General features: G+C 37.3%; 2 protein-coding genes across 3 annotated transcripts in view; one reads left to right on the top strand and one right to left on the bottom strand.

Annotated features, from left to right (window-relative positions):
- Window positions 1-18,235, bottom strand: part of LOC103472719 (uncharacterized) — a 29,382-nt gene extending 11,147 nt beyond the window's left edge. The window contains exons 1-2 of the mRNA XM_008422534.2: window positions 18,085-18,235; window positions 16,249-17,111 (exon numbers count right to left, since the gene is read on the bottom strand). The gene's annotated coding sequence lies outside the window, so the exon portion shown is untranslated. The remainder of the gene's footprint in view (window positions 1-16,248; window positions 17,112-18,084) is intronic.
- On the top strand, window positions 1,705-20,094 carry LOC103472720 (phosphatidylinositol 4-phosphate 5-kinase type-1 alpha-like). Of its 2 annotated transcripts, XM_008422536.1 has the most exons (17): window positions 1,705-1,834; window positions 2,181-2,275; window positions 4,304-4,345; window positions 4,554-4,588; window positions 4,790-4,876; window positions 6,440-6,570; window positions 6,685-6,802; window positions 7,010-7,162; window positions 8,829-9,128; window positions 9,206-9,396; window positions 10,444-10,527; window positions 11,900-11,948; window positions 12,028-12,112; window positions 12,207-12,362; window positions 12,501-12,702; window positions 18,273-18,357; window positions 18,437-20,094. In XM_008422536.1, exons 2-17 carry the CDS (start codon window positions 2,227-2,229, stop codon window positions 18,503-18,505), a joined length of 1,836 nt encoding a protein of 611 aa, XP_008420758.1. In that variant the 5' UTR covers window positions 1,705-1,834; window positions 2,181-2,226; the 3' UTR covers window positions 18,506-20,094. The 2 variants fall into 2 exon arrangements, with proteins under 2 accessions (XP_008420758.1, XP_008420759.1); XM_008422537.1 differs by lacking the exon at window positions 4,304-4,345.
- Window positions 20,095-20,222: the final 128 nt, after the last annotated feature.

The following is a 20,222-nucleotide window of genomic DNA, read 5'->3' as shown; positions in this document are numbered from 1 at the left end:
AGTGACTTGCCGAACCAAGTCCCCAGAGCCAGGGTTCACCTTCAACCAGAGGGCATGTTAAATATGACAGATAATATAATCATTCCCGTCAATAGAGAGCAAAGGAAAGCCCAATAAAGCAAATTACTATCTTTACTGCTTATCCATATCTTCTATCTCGCCTAGGCAGTCAGAACAAGAGTGTAGATGGTGGTCTGACTGAGTTACTTTTTTCTATTCTGAAATTTTCAAGAAATAATGAACACCACATTTCAAAATATGCAGTTTAGTTTTCATGCGTATTGTTACCACTTTTACAAAACTGTTCTTTCATTAATTTCACACTTCTATATTTATTAAATGCACTCTGAAAATTCTGACATGGATTTTGTTTCAACTGGAGCTTCTGTAAAGCCAGTGACAGACTGCCGGCTGGTCTTTGATTGTTAAAAGAAATTTAATACATCTGCAAGAAAGTGTAAAGGTCTGTCTAATCCGATGCAGAAATGTGGTGCGTACATAACAAATAAATTATTTTTTTTACTTTGACTGTTTTCAATTTATTATGCATAGAAGAGAACCAGAGCAACTCAAACCACTTTAACCAATGTATAGGAAGCAACTACACTTCCTGTTTCATGCATTTTCAATATAAAAGCATAAACAAGCCACTACTTGTGAAACTTTTCTTGATTCAACATATTTCTCTAATTACTACTGCTTTTAGTACTTTACTATACATATAAGATATGTTTCTCAACATATCTTATATGTAAAATAATGTTCAATTTGATTCAAAATACTTCATTAATAAGGGCTAGTTCTTTGGCACAATCTGCATAAAAATACTTGTGTGTGGCGAGTGGTCGAGAACATAGAGAATGAATAACAATGAGATCAGTTTTTCTGGTTCCAAACTCATAGTAGAAGGACAAAGACTGTTGATCTCAACATTTTCTTTCATTTCTTTTGGTGAAAAAGCTAAAAAACAATGAGATTGTTTAGAACTTTGAAAGAGATCATGAGTAGCAATGATGCTACAAAAAGAGACTGATTTTTCATCCAGTTCGACCAGTTCAGCTAAAATCTGAATTTATTTATGTTTCTAAATGTAAAAATCAAACAGAGTCCAAGCAAAGTTCTGAAGATGATCATTGTCAATGGCCCATAATTACTTTAGCTTCACTTTCTTAGATTGTTTCCATAATGCCAACTCTCGTGCAAACATGTAAGGTGGAGCCCATTTCAAGTGCAGTGCAAACTGAAGACAGAAATGTCGACATCAAAATCTGTTGAAACTTGCTTGTCTGACGTCATGTTTGCTGATGCCAGCTGTTTAGCTCATATTTTCATAACTGTTATGATGTAATTTGCCCAGAATAAGTGTTTGTTTTTTCCTTCAATGTGCTTCTAAAATAAATAATGTTCTTTATGAATAAATTATTTTGTGAAATTCTGCATTTGTAAATTTATGCTTTTATTTTACTGTTTACATAACTATTGTAATGCCAAAATACACCACACTGAGAAGTGTAATTAACCTTCATTAACTATATTTCACAATCAAACAACTATTATTGTTCATCAGCAATGATATAAAACAAAAAAACACTTCCAGCTAATTTTACATCAAGTTGCTGAAAAACTTGGCAAGACAGTACAGGATGAGTGGGTCTTTTATTGTGAAAGTACCAGGAATTACCGGAAGCGCGGTGTGCGCTCGATTTGAGCCACTCACAGAAACTGCCGCATCCGCATTGCTTCCTTGTTTACGTGTTTTGTGGGAATCCTAACTTTTAGAGGGCGGTTTATTCTTTTTGTGGAAGGCCGTAGAACGCCGTCACCAGATTCTCGGGTAAGTTGACCATTAAGACTTTACTTCTTTTTGTTATTCATAGCTTTAGCGCTGTTGGTTAAAGTGGTGTTAGCGGTTAGCCTCGTCTGTAGACGTCGCCACCCAGTGATCCAGTTAGCACTCACAGTAACCTACAATATGTTCTGCTTTTATCGTTCACGCTCTTATTTTTTTTTACACTTGTAGGCACAGTTTAAACAAAAATTATGTGTTATTGTAGTTACAGAAAGTTTTGCCCATCCTATGTTAAGATTCCACATACCCAGAGTTAGTCAACGTGGCTAGTTTTTAGTCCAGTTTTAACAGGATTATCTTGTTATTGATGAGGTTCTGCTTGTCTGCCCAGATCCAGACCCGAGTTTCATTTGAACCAAGTCTGGTTTTCTGTCTGAATGGCCACAGCATCTGAGGAGCCTCCAGGTCTTCAGGGCCACTCTTCCAGTAAGTTCAGGGCTGATTTTCACATATATTCTTTTATTTTTATTGCGTAATTTAAGCCAAAAGTTACAAGTACATGATTTGATTATACGTAACTCTTAAAGTTTGTCTAGGGTAAATATTTTCATCATCTGAGAAGTCAGTGCTCCCTCCTCCCCCTTATCTTACTCCCTCTGGCTGAAATAACTTAAAGAGACATGGTTCTTTTAGCTATCAACATATCTCTGACCTCAATCTGAATCTTAGGAAGGTTTGTCCCATGCCTTTCTTTCAGATATCAGGTATTCCAGGGGTTTCTTGCATATACAACCTATTTCAAGTATCTCAGAGCATCCCAAAAACATTAAACAATGGGTCTCTTGTTTCTGCCTAGGTCTCCCCATTTATTTTTTTTATTTTTCTGCAACAAACTATTTCTACATTCTGACTCGTTCAGCTCTGTGCCTCAGAGCTGGGGTAAAGTTCTTTTCCTGGAATGCTGCATTGTGTTTACACCAAACATCCTCTGTTCTGGTGTAGAAATATCTAGTTTTAGACTCATCTGTTTCAAAGAGTAGCCCTGGCCTATGTTAAAATTATCTCTGTCAAATCTTTGGTCTTCGCTTTTTTTAATATTTGAGATTTGATCTTTTATTGTGTGCTGTTAGTAAGAAACTGCAACACTTAATGCAACTGCCTTTCCAGCCCAAAAAGACAGCATTGAGTTTTAGATATTTGTTATCATCTCTTCTACCGTTTGCAAATTACATAAAACAAAATATCAGGATTAACTTTTAGGTCCTTATTGTGCAGCCCGTACTGCGTCCCTTTGGACACAAAAATGCATGCCATGAAAGTATTAATTGCACATTCTCTAACTTCTTTCTTTTTTTTCTCTCTTAAGTTGTCAGTTTGCATATCAAATATTCATGTTTTTTTGTTCTTTAATTCAGTAAGTGAAAAAGAAGTTATTTATTTTTATTAAAATACATTTTCCAGTCTGATATATGTATAGTTGAACTTTAGTGGGAAAAATTGTCTCTAAATAAAATACTAAAATAACAAAAATGCCCTAGAGTTTATTTTTAATTTATTTTTGATTGTAAATATTCAACTTTTTTTTTCTGAAATTTTAATCTCTTAACTGCCAGTAAGAAAAACACAACACAAACACAAAGGGTTGATATTTTCCCCCCAAAACTAAATTGCAAATTTGAATCTTGTAGGACTAGTATTACCCAAGCCCAGAGCTGTGAAAAAGTTACCAACTTTAGTTATTTTGATCGTCTATTTTTTATGTCAAGTGGTTTTGAAATCTGTCAAAAAAGTAAATATTTGGTAAATGGAAAGTTTCATTGTTTCCTGCAAGGGAAACAATGAAACGGGATATTTTGTAAGGGCTTCAACACAAAGCAATGAAAACAACTTAAAAACAGAAATCAAACTGAGATGTTACTATGTTAAAAAAATAATTCTGAATTGGAGTCAATGATATAAAAATGCTGAAAGGAAACCCATGAATCTATGTAGGGAAATTAAACACTGGAGGAGGAAAAAAGAAGAAAATTCCCCAGTAAATCATATCTAATCAAACAGTGTTTTCATTGTATTTACTGACCAATACTAAGTAAAACTTTATTTATATAGCACATTTCAAGGTAAGAGTCACAAAAGGCTTAAAAAAACAAAATAACAGGTAGCCAAAACAAAAGTAACAAAGGCAGATTTAAAAAGAGTCGCTGAGCCAGAAACGTGTCAGATCCAATCTAAATGGGTCACACCTAATCACATGGGAAACATGTTACTTCCGACTGCAGTCCGAGCTCAAAAAGCCCAAAACACAACAAATTATTTTTAAAAACTGCAGATTTCAGAATTAATAATAATCCAATTATTATTTACTTAAAAAAAAAAACATTTGAAAAGAGAACTACCTGTGCTGGAGACACCTGTCTGTGTTTCAGTTTCTAGAAAATGTTTCTTTGTTCCTCATTGGCACAGTTTGAATTGGTTTTTTTAATACTGGTTTAATTCCTTCCACTGCACTCAAAGACCTGACGGGTCAGTTTTGGAGGGCACTGTCTTCTCTCAAAGGTAACGAATGAGGTTGGTCTGCATGTTTGTGTTGGAGCCCAGCTGCAATGTCTGCTTTTTATTGTAAGGAATGACAGTTGAAGCTGTGTTGCACAAAATAATTACGTCCAGTTAAGAAACTGCCTTTGCTTGGTTACCTAATTGTCCCCATTTTTTTTTTTTAAACGATTTTTACGTAACATGTGTTTCTTCCCTCTTCTGCCTGCAGACTCGACTGGGAACCGAAAAAATGTTGCTTCAGAGGTGAGCCGCAACACATTAGCTGGAAACTATCAGTTGGGACACATAGACACAAATTACCTCGACAGTATGGAGTTTAGCAACATTTTGCTGACATCCCATCTTCTCCTTCCTGTATGAAACATAAAAATGGTGCTTATTGCTTCAGACTCAAGATTTCTTTGCCCTGCCTGACTTTCAGCTGTCTTGTGTTTGGACTGACAGGGTCCGAGCATTGGCACGTCTCAGGCCCTGAAAAAAACCATCGGCCATCGGGGAGTTGATCCCACGGGGGAGACCGTCTACAAAAAGGTGCCATTATAGATAGTAGCTCTTTAAGAGCCAGCAGAACTTCTTAGTGTCTGGATTTCAGCTAGTGCTTGTGACATATAATCTTATAATCCCTTGCAAAAGTATTCACCCCTTCAGACCAACGAAAAGTAGTATATAATTGTGAAGTGGAGGGATCATGATGCATCGTTTCAAAAAGGTTTTACTGATGAAAATGTTAAAAAGGGTCAATTTTTTCTTGCCACCTTTCAGGTTTGTGAGGAGGATAGCAGCTTGTAGATTCATCCACATGAACGGTGGATCTCCAGTTCTTCCAATCTTATCTTGGCACGCTTGTTTTTAAATCATGTCCTATCTGACAGTTTAACAAGCAGAATTGATGTCTGAGTGCCAAAAAGAGGCCAGACACTTTTACTCTCACAAATGGAGCAATGTGACTTTTGCTCTGATGCTTCGCTTGATGTACATTTAGAAAAAACTCTCACTTTTTTAGAACTTGCTCCGTGATTGTGTCAGTCGCGACGAACAAGAGAATAAAGAGAAAGTAGAACAGGTGGTGGAGAAAGACCGAAAGCTAAAAAAAAATAAGAGAGGAAGAAGGATGTAGAGAATACATAGGATACATTCAAACATATCTGGAATCTGTTTCTACGCCGGCGGAAAGAGAGAAAGAAAAACGAGAAGCTAGATAACACAACAATGAATATGCATATCTAACAACAGCAAATGCCACTGAAAACTGCATGGTGCTAATTAATGGAAGCTGTATTTAGCCCAGCATAATGTATCTGTAAACACCTGAGTTCGCACCTGACTGAACACCTGCGTGGCTGCTTCTAATTAATGCTCTTAATGCCAGCCTTGTCAGTTCAGGTGCGTTGCCTTTGGCAGTATTGTGGTTTTGTCACACTCTTTAAATCTTTGGCTATGCTTTAAACAGTCTGAGAATTTCAACGCTTTAGATATTGATTTATAACCCAGTTCTGCTTTAAACTACTTCCTGGTCTGTCTGCTGTGTTCACTTATGTTCTCCAACAAACCTGTGAGGCCTTCATAAATAAGATTAATAACTATTTACTAATATGGCGACTTCTGCAGCCACTTTGCTGCTGTGGATTTTATTTTAGGGGTAACCGAGGCTGAGTACAAATGCCTGTTAACGCTTTTTAAAATCTAACTTGGTGATATTTAGAAAACCATGCTCCCACTTCACATTTATGCACTACTTAGTGTTTGCCTGTCAACATAAACAATCAAAAATACTGTGAAGTTTGTGGCTGTACTGTAACAGTGGAAAAGTTCAAGGAGTATCAATACTTTAACAGTGCTGGAGTTTAAAATTAAATATGTTTCTATCTTATCAAGTTTTATTTAAATGTGGCTTTTATTATTAGTCATTATTATTAAGCTGATTATTGCCACTGTAATAAGGTCGTTCCTGAGATGTATTCTTCTATCAATGGTATGATTTCAACGTTTCACAATTTCAAATGTGTATAAATTTATAGCTTACATTCATAAACCATCGGTAACATCTAGTCTTTTATCGTACATTGAAACATGCAAGTATTTCCTTCTATCCAGACAACATCTTCCACTCTTAAAGCGGCCATACAGTTGGGCATCACACACACGGTGGGCAGCTTGAACCAGAAACCTGAGAGAGATGTGCTGCTGCAAGACTTTGAAGTCGTGGAAAGCATCTTCTTTCCCTGGTGAGTTTGGAGAATTATTTAGCAAGGAGTTTGTTGTCTCATGCGGATCAATTTCTTTTTATTTGTTGTCTGTGTTGAGAAAATTAATGTCCCGGTTTTGTCATTTTCTGGCAGCGAAGGCAGTAACCTGACACCGGGTCATCACTACGGAGACTTCAGGTTCAAAACATACGCTCCAATCGCCTTTCGTTACTTCAGAGAGATGTTTGGCATCCGGCCTGATGACTACATGGTATGTCTGTCCACATTATTCAGGATTACTGAATAATGAAAAGAATGAGGATAATGGGTAACCAGAGAGCAATGGAGTTTTGGCACGAGAGAGGCGGGGCTTTTTCCACCTATTAGCGTTACTAATTTTAGAGTTGGTGTTACTATTTTTAGAGTTAGTGTTCTTTTTCAGTTCTTATTGTCATACTTTACTCTGATTTATTTACAGTATTCTCTGTGTAACGAGCCTTTGATCGAGTTGTCGAGTTCCGGGGCCAGCGGATCTCTGTTCTACCTCTCGAGTGACGATGAATTCATTGTTAAGACAGTGCAGCACAAAGAGGCAGAGTTTCTTCAAAAACTGCTTCCGGGATACTTTATGGTAAGATCTGATTCAATGCACACTTTTCTCAAGCTGGGTCTCAGGGTAGACGGTCTTGCATGTGTTGAATTTTTCCCAACTCATAAATGCCTTATTTGCATCAGAAGGTAATTACCAGGGTTCTGTCGAATTGAGGTTGAAGTACTACATTCCTTTGAATCGGCTGAGTCATAAATACAGAGGATAGGATTGAGAAATAGCGTAGTTTAAGACACAAGATGTGTTGCAGTATACTTCTCTTTGTAGTGATAATTTTCTCCTGACATATTTGTAACAGGAAACATGAGATGATTAAAAAATACTGTTGATTTTCCTTTCAGTTATCTGATAAGATCAAAGTCTATGCTTATATTGTTGGCTTCAAGGAATAGAACCACAATGCAAATAATGTGTCATTGCAATATTTAGTGATAACACTGACTGACCATTTACCATTTAATACTGGCTTCACGTGATTTTTCTAATAATAAAATACCTAGTGGACCAAATCAAAACCTCTGTTGTAAACATGCCCATATTCTACAATTATTTTACTCTAAAGAGATTGACAAGAGAAATAACTTTGTGTAGAAAAACTAAGTACACCCTACTTTGCTTCCATATAATTTAAGAGAGCAATAATTAGCTTACTTGATGATCTTCATCTGTGTCTGCTTCTAAGGAGGCAGGATTTTGGTCAGTTTGCTGTTCTGGAGCAATTAGGTGTTTAACACAATGCCAAGATGGAAAGACTACAGCAATGATCTTAGTGAAGTAACCAAGAGATTCTATACAGGTGGAAAAATCTTATATGGTTCACACTGTTATCAGGAGGATGTTTCAACATATTTCTGATTTTCTACAATCAAGGATGATTTAAAAATAATCTTATATCTTACAGTAAAGATTGTGTCCTGACACACAAAACAAAGGAGAGTATTTTTCTTTACTAAGGGTGTCTTTAGGTTGTACAATTGTTCAGATGGCCATCAGGAGAACTCAGACTAACTTACAATTAGGGCTGAAACAATTAATAGGGTTCTTTTGATTATTGAAATAATTGTCAACAAATTTAGTAATTGAAAAATTGTTAACTGGGGTATGCAAACTCAAAAATGACAACTGCTGAAAGAACAACATACTAAGGGCAACAATTAAGCCAAAATTGTACAAAAAACATTTGCAGTTAAGAATTTACCTTTGTCTGTGAATATGTTCTAAACTCCTTAATCAAAGGATTGTGGCAAAGGGTTAGCTTTTTTTTCTCTACAAACCAAAAAAAAAAACAACTAAACACCTTTTGCTATCCAATTATTAATCGGTAATCCAAAAATATAGATCAGCCATACATTATTGATGCTAAGTCAAGCACCGGGGGTTGTTACAAGTATTCTTATCTGCAGATTCATCCTTTGCTATAAATGATCAGGCGTATACGAAAGGAATGCCTATGTTATTGCATCTTTGCAATAAAATTTATATTTTCTCATTTTAAAAAATGATTTGAATTATTTTCATTTTTTAAATGCATTTCTAATCTTGTATAAAAATGGTTTAATGAAAAACCTGCAGTATGTGCCAATGTTTTATTTATCTGATTAATCAATAGATTAATAACTAAAATAATTATGTATGTTTGGAAGTAAATTTTTAATGGCCTTCTTCTGTGATTTCTCTTCTTCTGTAGAACTTGAACCAGAACAAGAGGACATTATTACCAAAGTTTTATGGGCTGTACTGCGTCCAAGCAGCCGGTAAAAACATCCGCATTGTAGTAATGAACAATCTGCTGCCCAGTTCGGTACGGATGCACGTCAAATTTGATCTGAAAGGCTCCACTCATAAGCGACGAGCCAATCCCAAAGAGAGGGAAAAGGCTGTTCCCACATTCAAGGACCTGGATTTTATGCAGGACATGAGTGACGGTTTATTCCTGGAGGCAGACACGCACAATGCTGTTTGTAAAACTATTCAGAGAGACTGTCTGGTAAGAATATATAAATAGTCTACTATTAGTTTAATGTGGGTGTTTTTCATGACTTGGTTTGTTCGACTTGGTTTCAGCTGTTGCAAAGTTTCAAGATAATGGACTACAGTCTGCTAGTGGGAATTCATAATTTAGATCAGGCCTGTCGAGAGCAAAATACAGAAGCAGCAGCAGAAGGAGCCATGAGGCCGCAAGTCCAGAAGTCCCTGTACAGCACAGCTATTGAGGCCATCCAGACTGAAACGGGAGGAGTGGAGCCAGTGGACCAGTGAGTGAAAATGAGAAGGTCTTGAGTTCTGGTCAGAAGGTTACATTCACTTATGGACATGAATGTGGTATTAATTTGGGGCTTTAAAATGCTATATTTCAATTTTTCCAGGTTTCAATTATTATAAACCGCATAATTTAATATTAAAAACAATAATTTCAAGCAAACATATACATTTAATATAGATGTAATCTAATTCACATGTCACAAATTACATATAGTGCTAAATTCATACCGTCCTATCGGTAGTTTCAAAGTACTTAAGTTCATTTAAATGACATGGTTTCTCAGTACAAATCTGGCTATTAAATCTATAAGGGTGGGCGATATGGACCTGCAACTTTATGACAGTATTTTGTGGTACTAGTGTACCATTGTAAACTATTTCTTTAGATTATTATGTAGCTGTAGTACAGCAATCATAGGCCCACAAACCCATTAATTGGAATTTATCGTGGCAATGATAAGTTAAAATTCTTATGAGAAGAAATATTTCATAACTGATACGATAAATGCCCACCCCTATTCCAAAAGTTCACTATTACCCTGCTTTAACCATTTCAAGACTATTTTTGATATGTGTTTAGGTTCATTGTCCTGTTAGAATACCTACCTATGTCTATGTCACCCTATAAGGAATGAAAACTGGTTTATGGTGTTCAGAAAACCTTGGAAACCACCAAGGTACAAATTGGAAACGTCTGCAGTTAAGCCAGTTTCATGTCTCCATAAACTGACACAAGGTCCAGACAGAGATCACATATTCATCCAACAAGAGTAATGCCAGAAACTTGCAGATGACTACAAAAACTGTTTAGTTTCTCTTCACCTTGTAAGGTGACATTTAACCAGATGTGAGAGAAAATTTATGTACATATTTGAGCTTTTATGTATGATTTTTTTTTTTAACCCATGTCTGGTGTAGACATTCCATGCTGAAAAAACCCCCAAAACAATTCAAATGCTCCATTGAAAGCATTGAAGAAGGTACAGTACATAAACTTGATTGAGAATAAAACAGTGTACTAATTGTGTTTCATTTTTCAGGACCGGGGGGATCCCTGCACGAAACTCGAAGGGCGAGAGGCTGCTGGTGTACATTGGTATTATTGACATTCTGCAGTCCTATAGGTGAGTGTGCATGTTTGTGTCTTTGTTTAGTAAATGAAAACCAAAACACAGCCTTCATGGAAAAAGCAATACATACACAGATCAGTTCAACAAAACGCTCCTAGATCATTTGTTTTTTAGCAGCAAGACTCGAAACTCACACACACAAATATTATAAGTTTACAGAAACTTAAAACTTTGGATTGGGCTTAACTAAAAAAAAAAACTTTTGTGCAGACCCTGTGAACAGCTTAGATGAAACGGAAACCTATGTGTTGTGTTAAACTGGGTTCACTTAGCATGAATGAAGCTGTGCACAAAAGCTCTCAGACATCCCTGAGCTTCATTTAGTAAATAAAAGGTTTTGTTTGGTTCTGTTCATTTCACCCTGTTGCCAATTATTTTCACAATTTTGACAGTTCTCTCTTGTCATACTCAAATTTTTTTTGAGTACCAAAGAGAGCCAATACTTAAGGTCATCATTATGAAATGGTGTAGTTATATTTGCAAAGTTTATGGTGAGCTGAGTGGAAGGGCAGCGTGTTGGTGTGAAATTGAAAATCTATGAAACTGATATGATTGATTTTTGCTGTATATTTTGTGTGAATTGTTTTGGTTGAATCTACACGATTCTAGAATCTGCCGCTTCTAGAATCGTGGTGGTGGCAGCATGTTGGTGTAGCTCTGATTTGTTATTTTTGTAAACTTTGTTCATAATTTTGTGGTTGAGGCTTTGGATGTTTGGACAATTGTTCCCTCTGGTTCTGGACACTGTGCAGCTGGAATTACTTTTCCTCTCAGACTGCTGCTATGAAGCATAACTATTGCCACAGTTTTACAACTGGGAGCACCTGATTAGCATCTCAAAAGCTCTGATAATACCTGAACTGTGACGCCAAAGCAGAGGAGTTCAAAAGGAGAATTCATGGATTCATGGAATAGACAAGGATCATATCCACAAATCCAGTATGTCTCTGCCAGGCTTCCTAACCAAACGGCCAGACAGCGATCAAATCGGCAAAAGCAAATGATGTGGATTAGCAGTGGCTGCCTACTGTTGGTGTCGATGTGGAACATTTTCTCTGCTGCCCAGATTTGAGCTGTTTGCATTGTAATGGCTATTATGAGACTGCCATAGATGACCAGTCTCTTCAGTCAGAGGCCTCTTCATATTCATTACAAGACTGACTGCTATTGAAGGTGCTTCCTGTTCATGGCATCACTGTTCACAATGACTGTTTGAAGATACCTGGAAGATATGAGTTATGACATTTAATTTTCCTTTGACGTAAAGTGTTTTTAAAATGAATTGAATGTTGAATTAAATTAAATGTGTTTTGTCTTGTCGCTTAAGTAACAGGCCTTGGATCTGTGTTTGTTTTGTTTTTTGCAGATTAGTAAAGAAACTAGAACATTCCTTTAAATCCTTGGTTCATGATGGGGTGAGTAGTTTCAAGTTCTTTGTCGGTTTGTTGTGGATGAAAACACAGGTTTGAACATAAACCTTTTCTCCCCACTCAGGACACTGTATCGGTACACAGACCAAGTTTTTATGCGGAGAGATTTCAAAAGTTCATGAGCAATGTGGTTTTCAAGAAGGTGCCAGGTAAAGTTTATGTTAAATCACTGTAAAAATATATATCCATATCCCAATTTTACAACTTGAGCTCCTAATTTGCTCTTTACTATCTTGCATGTAGTAAAAGCCTCCCCAGTTAAAAAGCGTCGTGCTAACGGTCCTGCGAAGAAACCTGCTGGCTCTGGGCTCTATCTATTGACTCAAGCCAGCTACCAGCAACCTTCACTCCAACATCAAGTCAGCACTGACACTAAGGAGGACACCGAGGGAGTCATCGGTAAGAGAAATAAGAGCGCAGCTGCTTCAGTTGTACTGTGGGAAACAAAGTTTTGCTGATAGCTGAAAACATGTGTTGGCATGTGAAGTGGTGCTTTCATAATCCAGTAATACAAGTTTATCCTCTTCTCCCACCCAGGCATTCAGTCTGGTCGACCTGACCTCCTCCTGCAGAGCTTACCCCACAGCGGCAGTGCTGTCAACACTCCTACAACTCCAACTTTTCTATCTCTCACTCCCACAATACACACTCTGTCTCACTCTCAGGATACCTCAATGAGTGAAGGAGAAGGTGGAAGTGAAACACCCAGCAGACACCACGACAGCAGCACCCCCCAGAGGTTAGATGGAGCCTTTCATCTCGGTTTAATTATAAAGAGCAAGTAATTCTCAACAAATCTCACGTCAGCGGACTTCACAAACTGGTCCAATTCAAATCCAGTTACACTAGCTCTGAAATGTACAAACGCCCTGTAAAAATGCCAGGTATTTCTGATGTAATAAAATATACTATAATTATTTTTAAAGTTTTTCCATGTATAGTGTGATATATATTCTACACAATTCAAGAGAGACATAATTTAGAAATCTAAAAAATAAAAAGCTACATTATCCTGGTTGCGTAAATATAAATAAATAGCCTTTGGTTCTTTTTCAGCATTAAGTCTTGAGTTCACAACATCCATCATAATAGAGAATCTGATTGTGTTCAGAGAATTATCCTTTCTCCAGCTAGATTCTTGATGTATGAGGTTGAAGAAGAGTCGGTGAGTTGAATTCATAAATTCCATTTATTAATACCAAAATACAGTTGGTCCAGCCGTCCAGGTCCTCATAGTAAGGTTTTTTGTTAATAAAATACCTAAATACCACACCTTTGATTGATGCCAGTTGAATCAACAAAAGTCCCTTAATTGTTTTGAGGGGTCAAAAACAGAAGGTCAGAATTTTAGTTGTTATGCTGAGTGTATAACTGGAGACTCTACCATCAGTTTCCAGGGTGTTCATAAGCAGTGGAATACCAGATTCAGGAAACTACCAATCAGAGTCAGGAGAAAGGTTTTAGCACTGTCAGTCATGGTTTTAGCGCTGTCAGTACACACTACTTGATGTGCTAATGGCGGAGAAAGAACTTAGTTACAGAAAAACTGTTTATCTGCCATCATCGAAGCTGTAGATTGGCAGAAAACAAAGAGGTAGTGAGGGAATGACTGGTGCCAAGACCCGCCTCCTGGCTCTGATTGGCTGTTCCTAGTTAGCATTGGGAGAAGGCAGAGGAGATTTATTTTATTTTATTTTTTTCCCTAATTTTTCCCTTCATACCATACTGTCACAAAATAGTGAAAGCTTTGACAAATATGTAAAAACTTTTTTAAGTTGCATACTGCAGCATTAAGATCCAACGGTGCAAAATGTTAATTATTTCCATTTGTCAACTGGTCTTAAAATGTAGATCAGGAGTGTATAATTTTTTTATCTCCTACACGTCTGCTTTGAGACCTTCAATTAACTCTTGATCTGGCCTTCTGCTTTGGGCTTGTTTCCAGCCGTGTCAGGCAGGTCATGATTCAGTGAGGAATGGATGTTTTAAAGTTTTTCAAGAAAGTGTTAAGCATCACTGCTGGTAATAAGAAAAGTTAGCTTCAACCCACAGCTAACAACATAAAGTCATTACATAAATATAATTAATGAACCAACCAACTGCTCCCTGTTTGACAAATAAGAACTGGCTACATACTTCATATGAGAGAAAGTTACATTCCAGCGCTAAAAGAATGCTGCTGCTTAGCCAACTACTTAGTCAGAAATGCACCATGAAGGTCCTGTTGTTTATAGAGTGAAGTGTGCATTCTTTTATCATCTATTATCTTTGGGTGGACTTTCTTATGGAGCATCTGATATTTTTCCCCACTTCACACATGGATGCTTGCACAGTGGAACAGGAGTGAGCTCATTCACGTGTGATTGTCATGAGTGGATAATAACAATAATGATAATTCACTCATAAGAATAACTTCACCAACCCTATAGACCTGTAGGAGTCAGGACAGAGGAGCACAGAGAGTGAGAGAGGAGGGATCTTTTCAGGAAAGGTGAGTCTAGTAAGTAAGGTTAGCCACCATCCAGCAGAGGTCACCCACTGGTCATCCTTAAGAGAGCCAGTTGATACAGGAATAAAGATGGCGGGCCATTCCTGAATATGAATGGTCCATACAGAGTCTTATGTGGAATGCAAAATGCCCTTTATGCCGTTCTGTTTTGAAATATAAACATTCAGCAAGCTCCTTAAGGTTCAACTTAAAGTGAGTATTCAACCGAGCAGCATGATGAAGCAGCATCAACTGCTCCGTCAAGCATCAGTAACTCAAAAATTACTATTGTGCTATCTATGAAGGCGAAGATGTGATACCAGAAAAGTAGAGGGTATTATGCAAAAAAATTGTAACATGATGGGAAAAACCATGACGCCAATAAGCATGGTTGAGTTTTGAGGGTTGTTGAGTTAATTACCTTAATGGAGCAAAGTTTTAACAATCCTTCTAGAGCAATGGTTCTTAACCTGGGTTCGATCGAACCCCAGGGGTTCGATGAGTCGGTCTCAGGGGTTCGGCGGAGCCTCTGCCGCAGAGGTAAAGACATGCTTGTGTAAAGTCGTGATGACACGCCCCCCTTTGCCATCACTTGCTGCAGAGGATCACGTTACATTGCTTTGCCAATCAGTGCTGCGGAAGAGCACTGATTGAAGGAGCTCCACTCTCAGCATGGATTTGAACTTTTGTCTTTAATTACTTCAGCAAAGCTCACAGTTTTKACCAAATTCTATAGTCTAAATCTGCTCCTTAGTCGCATCTTTTCGGGGTTGGTACTGCCTCTAGTGGTGTGGGGGTGGTTACACAGCTAATTTAATTACATTACTATATCAGAATACCACAAAGTATTTGGGGGAGGGGGGGTTGGAATAAGAGGGGTTCGGTGAATGTGCATATGCAACTGGGGGGTTCGGTATCTCAAAAAAGGTTAAGAACCACTGCTCTAGAGCAACCACAGACTGTACTCCTGCATGAGAATATCATACAGGAGTATTGAGTTTCACATATTTTATTCTTTTATTTTTCTATTCTGCAACTTCAGATGTTCCTGTTTTGTTAGATTGTATAAATATGTCTCAGTTTAATGATGTAAGAAAACAATAACTGTCTGCATGTCCTACTAAAAGGCATGCAGTTCTAAATCTGACAAATGTCTTGAGTGAATCACACTTGCAAAACATTACTGAAAACAAAGGAGGTACTGGTGGCCGTAAAAATCTTTGCTTATAAAACAGAGGCTGGATGTTCCCCCCCAGTTATGTTGACTATGTACAACTTCCTTGAGTAAGACAAGTTTCTCTGAAGGCAAACATCCTAGTAACCCAAAAGTGCCTGTAAGCAACTGAAAATCCTTTAGTGCACGCTGTCAGCTGCAGTCCTGGCTGCATTAGACATTGGGTGAGAAAAGACTTCACAATCTCACAGTCATGCCAATTGAAAAAGACTCTGCGTCTGAGTCACAACAGAGTAATAAACAAGTTTTCGACTCTTAAAAACAAACAATATTATTTGATGCTTCCACCCAACAAGTGACTGGCCATAGCAGCCATCTTATTTGAAAGTGTTGTGCTTCATGATAACACAGTACTGTTAGAATACAATTTAATGAATAAGTATTTGTAAAATACAGCAATGCAATTTTGTGGGGTTTTTTTTCAATGCTGTAAACCTACATCTTGTGTTCTATATATAAAATCCAATGGCTTCCTAAAACTTCTACACAGAAGGCAATCTGTCGACAAAAAACGAAATTAACTTCTCAGTTCTTACTAGCTGTTTGAGAAATTTTGTACTCACCTATTACGTTTGCCTACATCCTGTGGATATCCTGGGGATTTAGACCTTTGTCCTTAAAACCTAGTGATGCTGGATAAAATCTGGGCTGAACTGTTCCCCTTCGTCGTCTTCCTCAGACCTGCAGAGCAGATTTTCTTTTAATTCTTTTACTCTGGACAGAAAGGCTTGAGCAGACTCCTTTGGGTTTGGGAGATGTCCATTAGTATGTACTGCAGGTCCAATGATAAGTCAACTTTGTAGTGACAAGCAGATCTCTGAGGTGAAGGCTAGGGCTGACAGCTTTGATGACGGTTTCAATTATTTCATTCTCAGAATATCCCATCTCGAGTCCTGACTCAATCTGGTTATTGAGACTGGCGAGATAAAGCTTGTCTTTAAGTCCTCATTCCCCGATCTTGCTCTATTTATTAAAGTCTTTCTTTAATGTGACCATAGGTACTCTGTAGGTTCCAGGAGGATTTGCCTTTGTCGCCAATTACTGCCATTGTGCTCACCTTTGCCCCCAAAGGTCCAATTTTCTTCTCCAGGATGTGATGTTCTTCTTGCACCTGCTGAAGTTGCTTGTGTTCTTGCTCAGGTTTTTTTATAGGAGCATTTTCTGACTTTTGAGATTCAGGTTCAACTGTTTCATGCCCCTTGAACCCGTTTCACTGCGCTTTAGATAATGGCACACTTTGATGAGTTCTGGCTTCTCTAAAGTTCATAGTGTTGTGATGATTTCATCCAGTACTTGCTCCACGTAGACTTGCCTGTCACGTCTAGGTTCAGTTCTTGGGTAGGAAGCTTATTTTATCTCCTGGCAAGATTATGCTACACATGTGACGGCAGAAGCACTGATTAGTGTGCAATAAAGTGTCTTTATTCTGTGAAAACAAAAATCAGCTTCTTGAGTAATGGCTTCGCTGTGATGCTGACTTAACTGTTCACCTTATGCGTACACTGAGTTACTAATGCGTTTATGCTATGCAAACAAAGGCTAGTTCACACAGCAGGTGTCGATACTCAAATTCGATTTTTTTTTTTTTTTGGTTGTTCACACTACTGATTAAAGTAGTATGAGTAGATGAGACTTAATGGACTTAGAAGTGTCCATCAGACTTATTTCATAATTATAATTTTCAGCTATTGTTTATGTCAGCTTCTTCTGGTGCACAATTATGATGCATGACTCACGTTAATGACATAACAGCCTGGATAAAATACGACTACAGACGCTTTGAAAACAATCGGACATGTATCCGCATTTGAAAGTGGCACATATCGGATTTTTTTGGGGGGAAGAAAAGATCGGAATTGGGCCTGCCGGGAATCTGAATATAGGATTTGGACTTCATATGCCTGCTGTGTCAACGTAGCCTACTATTTTAGTAATTACACAGTTTGTACATTTTCTGTTACGTATTACGCACAAAATAAAACAAACTGTTTACATTTCGTGGTGCTTTCGTTCGTGCACAACAATAATAAAATGAATTCTGATTCTGGATCATCATACACAATCATGAACTTAGCTTAGTAATTTTTACTCGCTGTGGACCAGTGCTCGAATAAATATATGATATTGTATACCTTGTATACCCTATCACCTATAATCAAGGGGGAAGCAATCGTTAACCTGCCTAACTTTTTCAAGGAAGCTAACGGTTGATAACTTTTAGAGCAACGGCAATTAACGGTTACACTAACAATAGTTAGCATTTCGGCTAGCAGCAGTTAACAGTCAACTGTAGTACACAGAAATATCTCAAAATAGAATCGATACCAATAAAACACTGTCCGGAATTTACAGACACTTCTAATAATGGTTCTTATCTATTACTTCTGCACTCAGCCCACCTGTGAAAACAGAAATTGAGAAATCAGCTTCTTGAGTAAAGGCTTCGCTGTGATGCTGACTAGTTTGTACAGTTTACGCTTACACTGAACTTCTTCTGCATAATTCTGGATAGTCAGTCGCGTCATTGTGCGCCATCTTCTGGTGGTAATTGGTACTGCACCAGAAATCACTTCGTCTTTGTTTTCAGATTTCAGTCTTCTGATCAAGAACCTATTACTACAGAGGATCCAATCCCACTCAATGACATGGCTTCCACTGAAAGAAAAGGCACTGTAAGTAAAATTAAAATTTTCTTTATGTCAGCTTTAGCTTACCTTATGTCTTTTTAATCAAACCTTTTTTCCCCCACAGGCATTAGATGTGGAACAGAAACCAGGATTCAATGAAAATAAAGTTGAAAGTGTTCATGAGCAACACTGAATTACTTACAAGCCCTCCATTCCCATCCCTCTCTTTGTCTTCCTTGAGGTACCAGGACTAACAAGTCCTTGTAGTGAATCACTGGGACCAAGCCGGACGTTTGTTTATTTTTTGTTTATGCTCCTGTTCGTTTGCACATTGATTTCTGAACAGATGTGTTCTGACACTAGTAAATGTGGGAACATTAATGTGATGGTTAGTGAACACTATCTTTCTCTCCCAGGAGTACCTGTATTCAAATCTAGTCATAATATTTTATTCTTATCCTAATTTAAACCAGCATTCAGAGTGACTTCAGGATTTTTTCTTTTATTCCTTTATTTGTCTTCTTGGAGGCCATTCCTTATTTTGTATTTGCCAAATCACTCTTGCAAGTTCTAATACAAACGCTGGTATCTATCCTATTGTATATTGTACAGAAAAAGATGGACGTATCCAAAGTGACATCAAGGATTGTTGCAATTTTCATATCTTTAGATGTGATCACATTTTGAAAATAACTGAAGAATATTATGTATTTAAGAGCTGTCTAATCAAAAAGTGTGAATTGAACGAAAGATGTCAATAACTTACGTTTATTTTTAATAGGAGCTTCTTTTTAGAAAATCTGGGACGTTTTACGCCTCCTAATGGCCAAGAAGTGGTGTTGCAAGTAAAATCATTCTCTATTGGCTTTACTTTCAATACTCAATAACTGGACACATTTTCTATAAACAGTTTATAGACCTCACCTTAAGTGGCTGAAGTTGAATTATGATTTTTTTTAAACATGATTTAGTTGCTTTAAAGCAAATCAATACAATGTATATGTGGAACACTTTTTTTGCAGCAGATGTTTATGTTGAAAGGAATTACTGTTTTCATTTATAATAAGATGCAGTTTTTTTTTCTTTTTAAGCCTTGCTTTAAATGTACATAATGCTGGGGAAAGTCAGGACTCTCAGCTTTTTATTTAACCAAATTTTCTAATGCATCTATATGACTTCAAACACTGTGAATCCTAACAACAACTTCTAATGCTAAGGTCAAAACTATATTTTACAAGAAGGTGATTGTTGTTTTTTTATACTTTGAATAGATGTGATCAAATGTAATTGGTGGATGGTGAAGAAGCACCTCAACAAACACTGATCTGGGGTCTGTCTCATAAAAGACCTCTGATCTGAATCTTGTACTTTGTGTCTTGAATTCGTTCAAACAGAGGTATTTTTACACGAAAAAGCAGTTTCTCTTGAATCATGTGACTGGAACCAAAAAGTAGGCAATGACATTATTATAAGCTGGTACAATCATTTTGTTTTCTCATGGATGTGGTTGGTTTGGTTTGCATAACATTACTCTGACAGGTGTCAGGTGATGTGCATGAAAGCAAAAACATTTTTACAGAGGTGCAGATGCCAATGTTTGAGATTTTCTCATTGATGTTCACCTGACCTTGGTGCAGGGTTGTCCATCCCTGTGAGACACATGCACAGACACTCTTTCTTCATGATATTGGAAATAATGTAGCTGTAAATGTTTGCAGTCTAATCAGATACTTACACTGTTCTTATATAAAGTCAGTTTTAATAAAAAAGAAAATACTGCCACAGGACTATTTTCTCTTATTTTTCAAGTGTATTTCTGTTTATGAAATATAACTCAATGAGCTTAATTACTAAATCCATTCATCCACGATTTTCCTCTTATCTGGGTTCGGGTTGTTGAGCAGCAGCTT

The sequence above is a fragment of the Poecilia reticulata genome, linkage group LG11 (assembly GCF_000633615.1).
Source record: "Poecilia reticulata strain Guanapo linkage group LG11, Guppy_female_1.0+MT, whole genome shotgun sequence".
In the NCBI taxonomy this organism is placed as follows: domain Eukaryota; kingdom Metazoa; phylum Chordata; class Actinopteri; order Cyprinodontiformes; family Poeciliidae; genus Poecilia; species Poecilia reticulata.
Note: the sequence above shows the minus strand (reverse complement) of the source record. Positions and strands in the feature narration are given on the sequence as shown.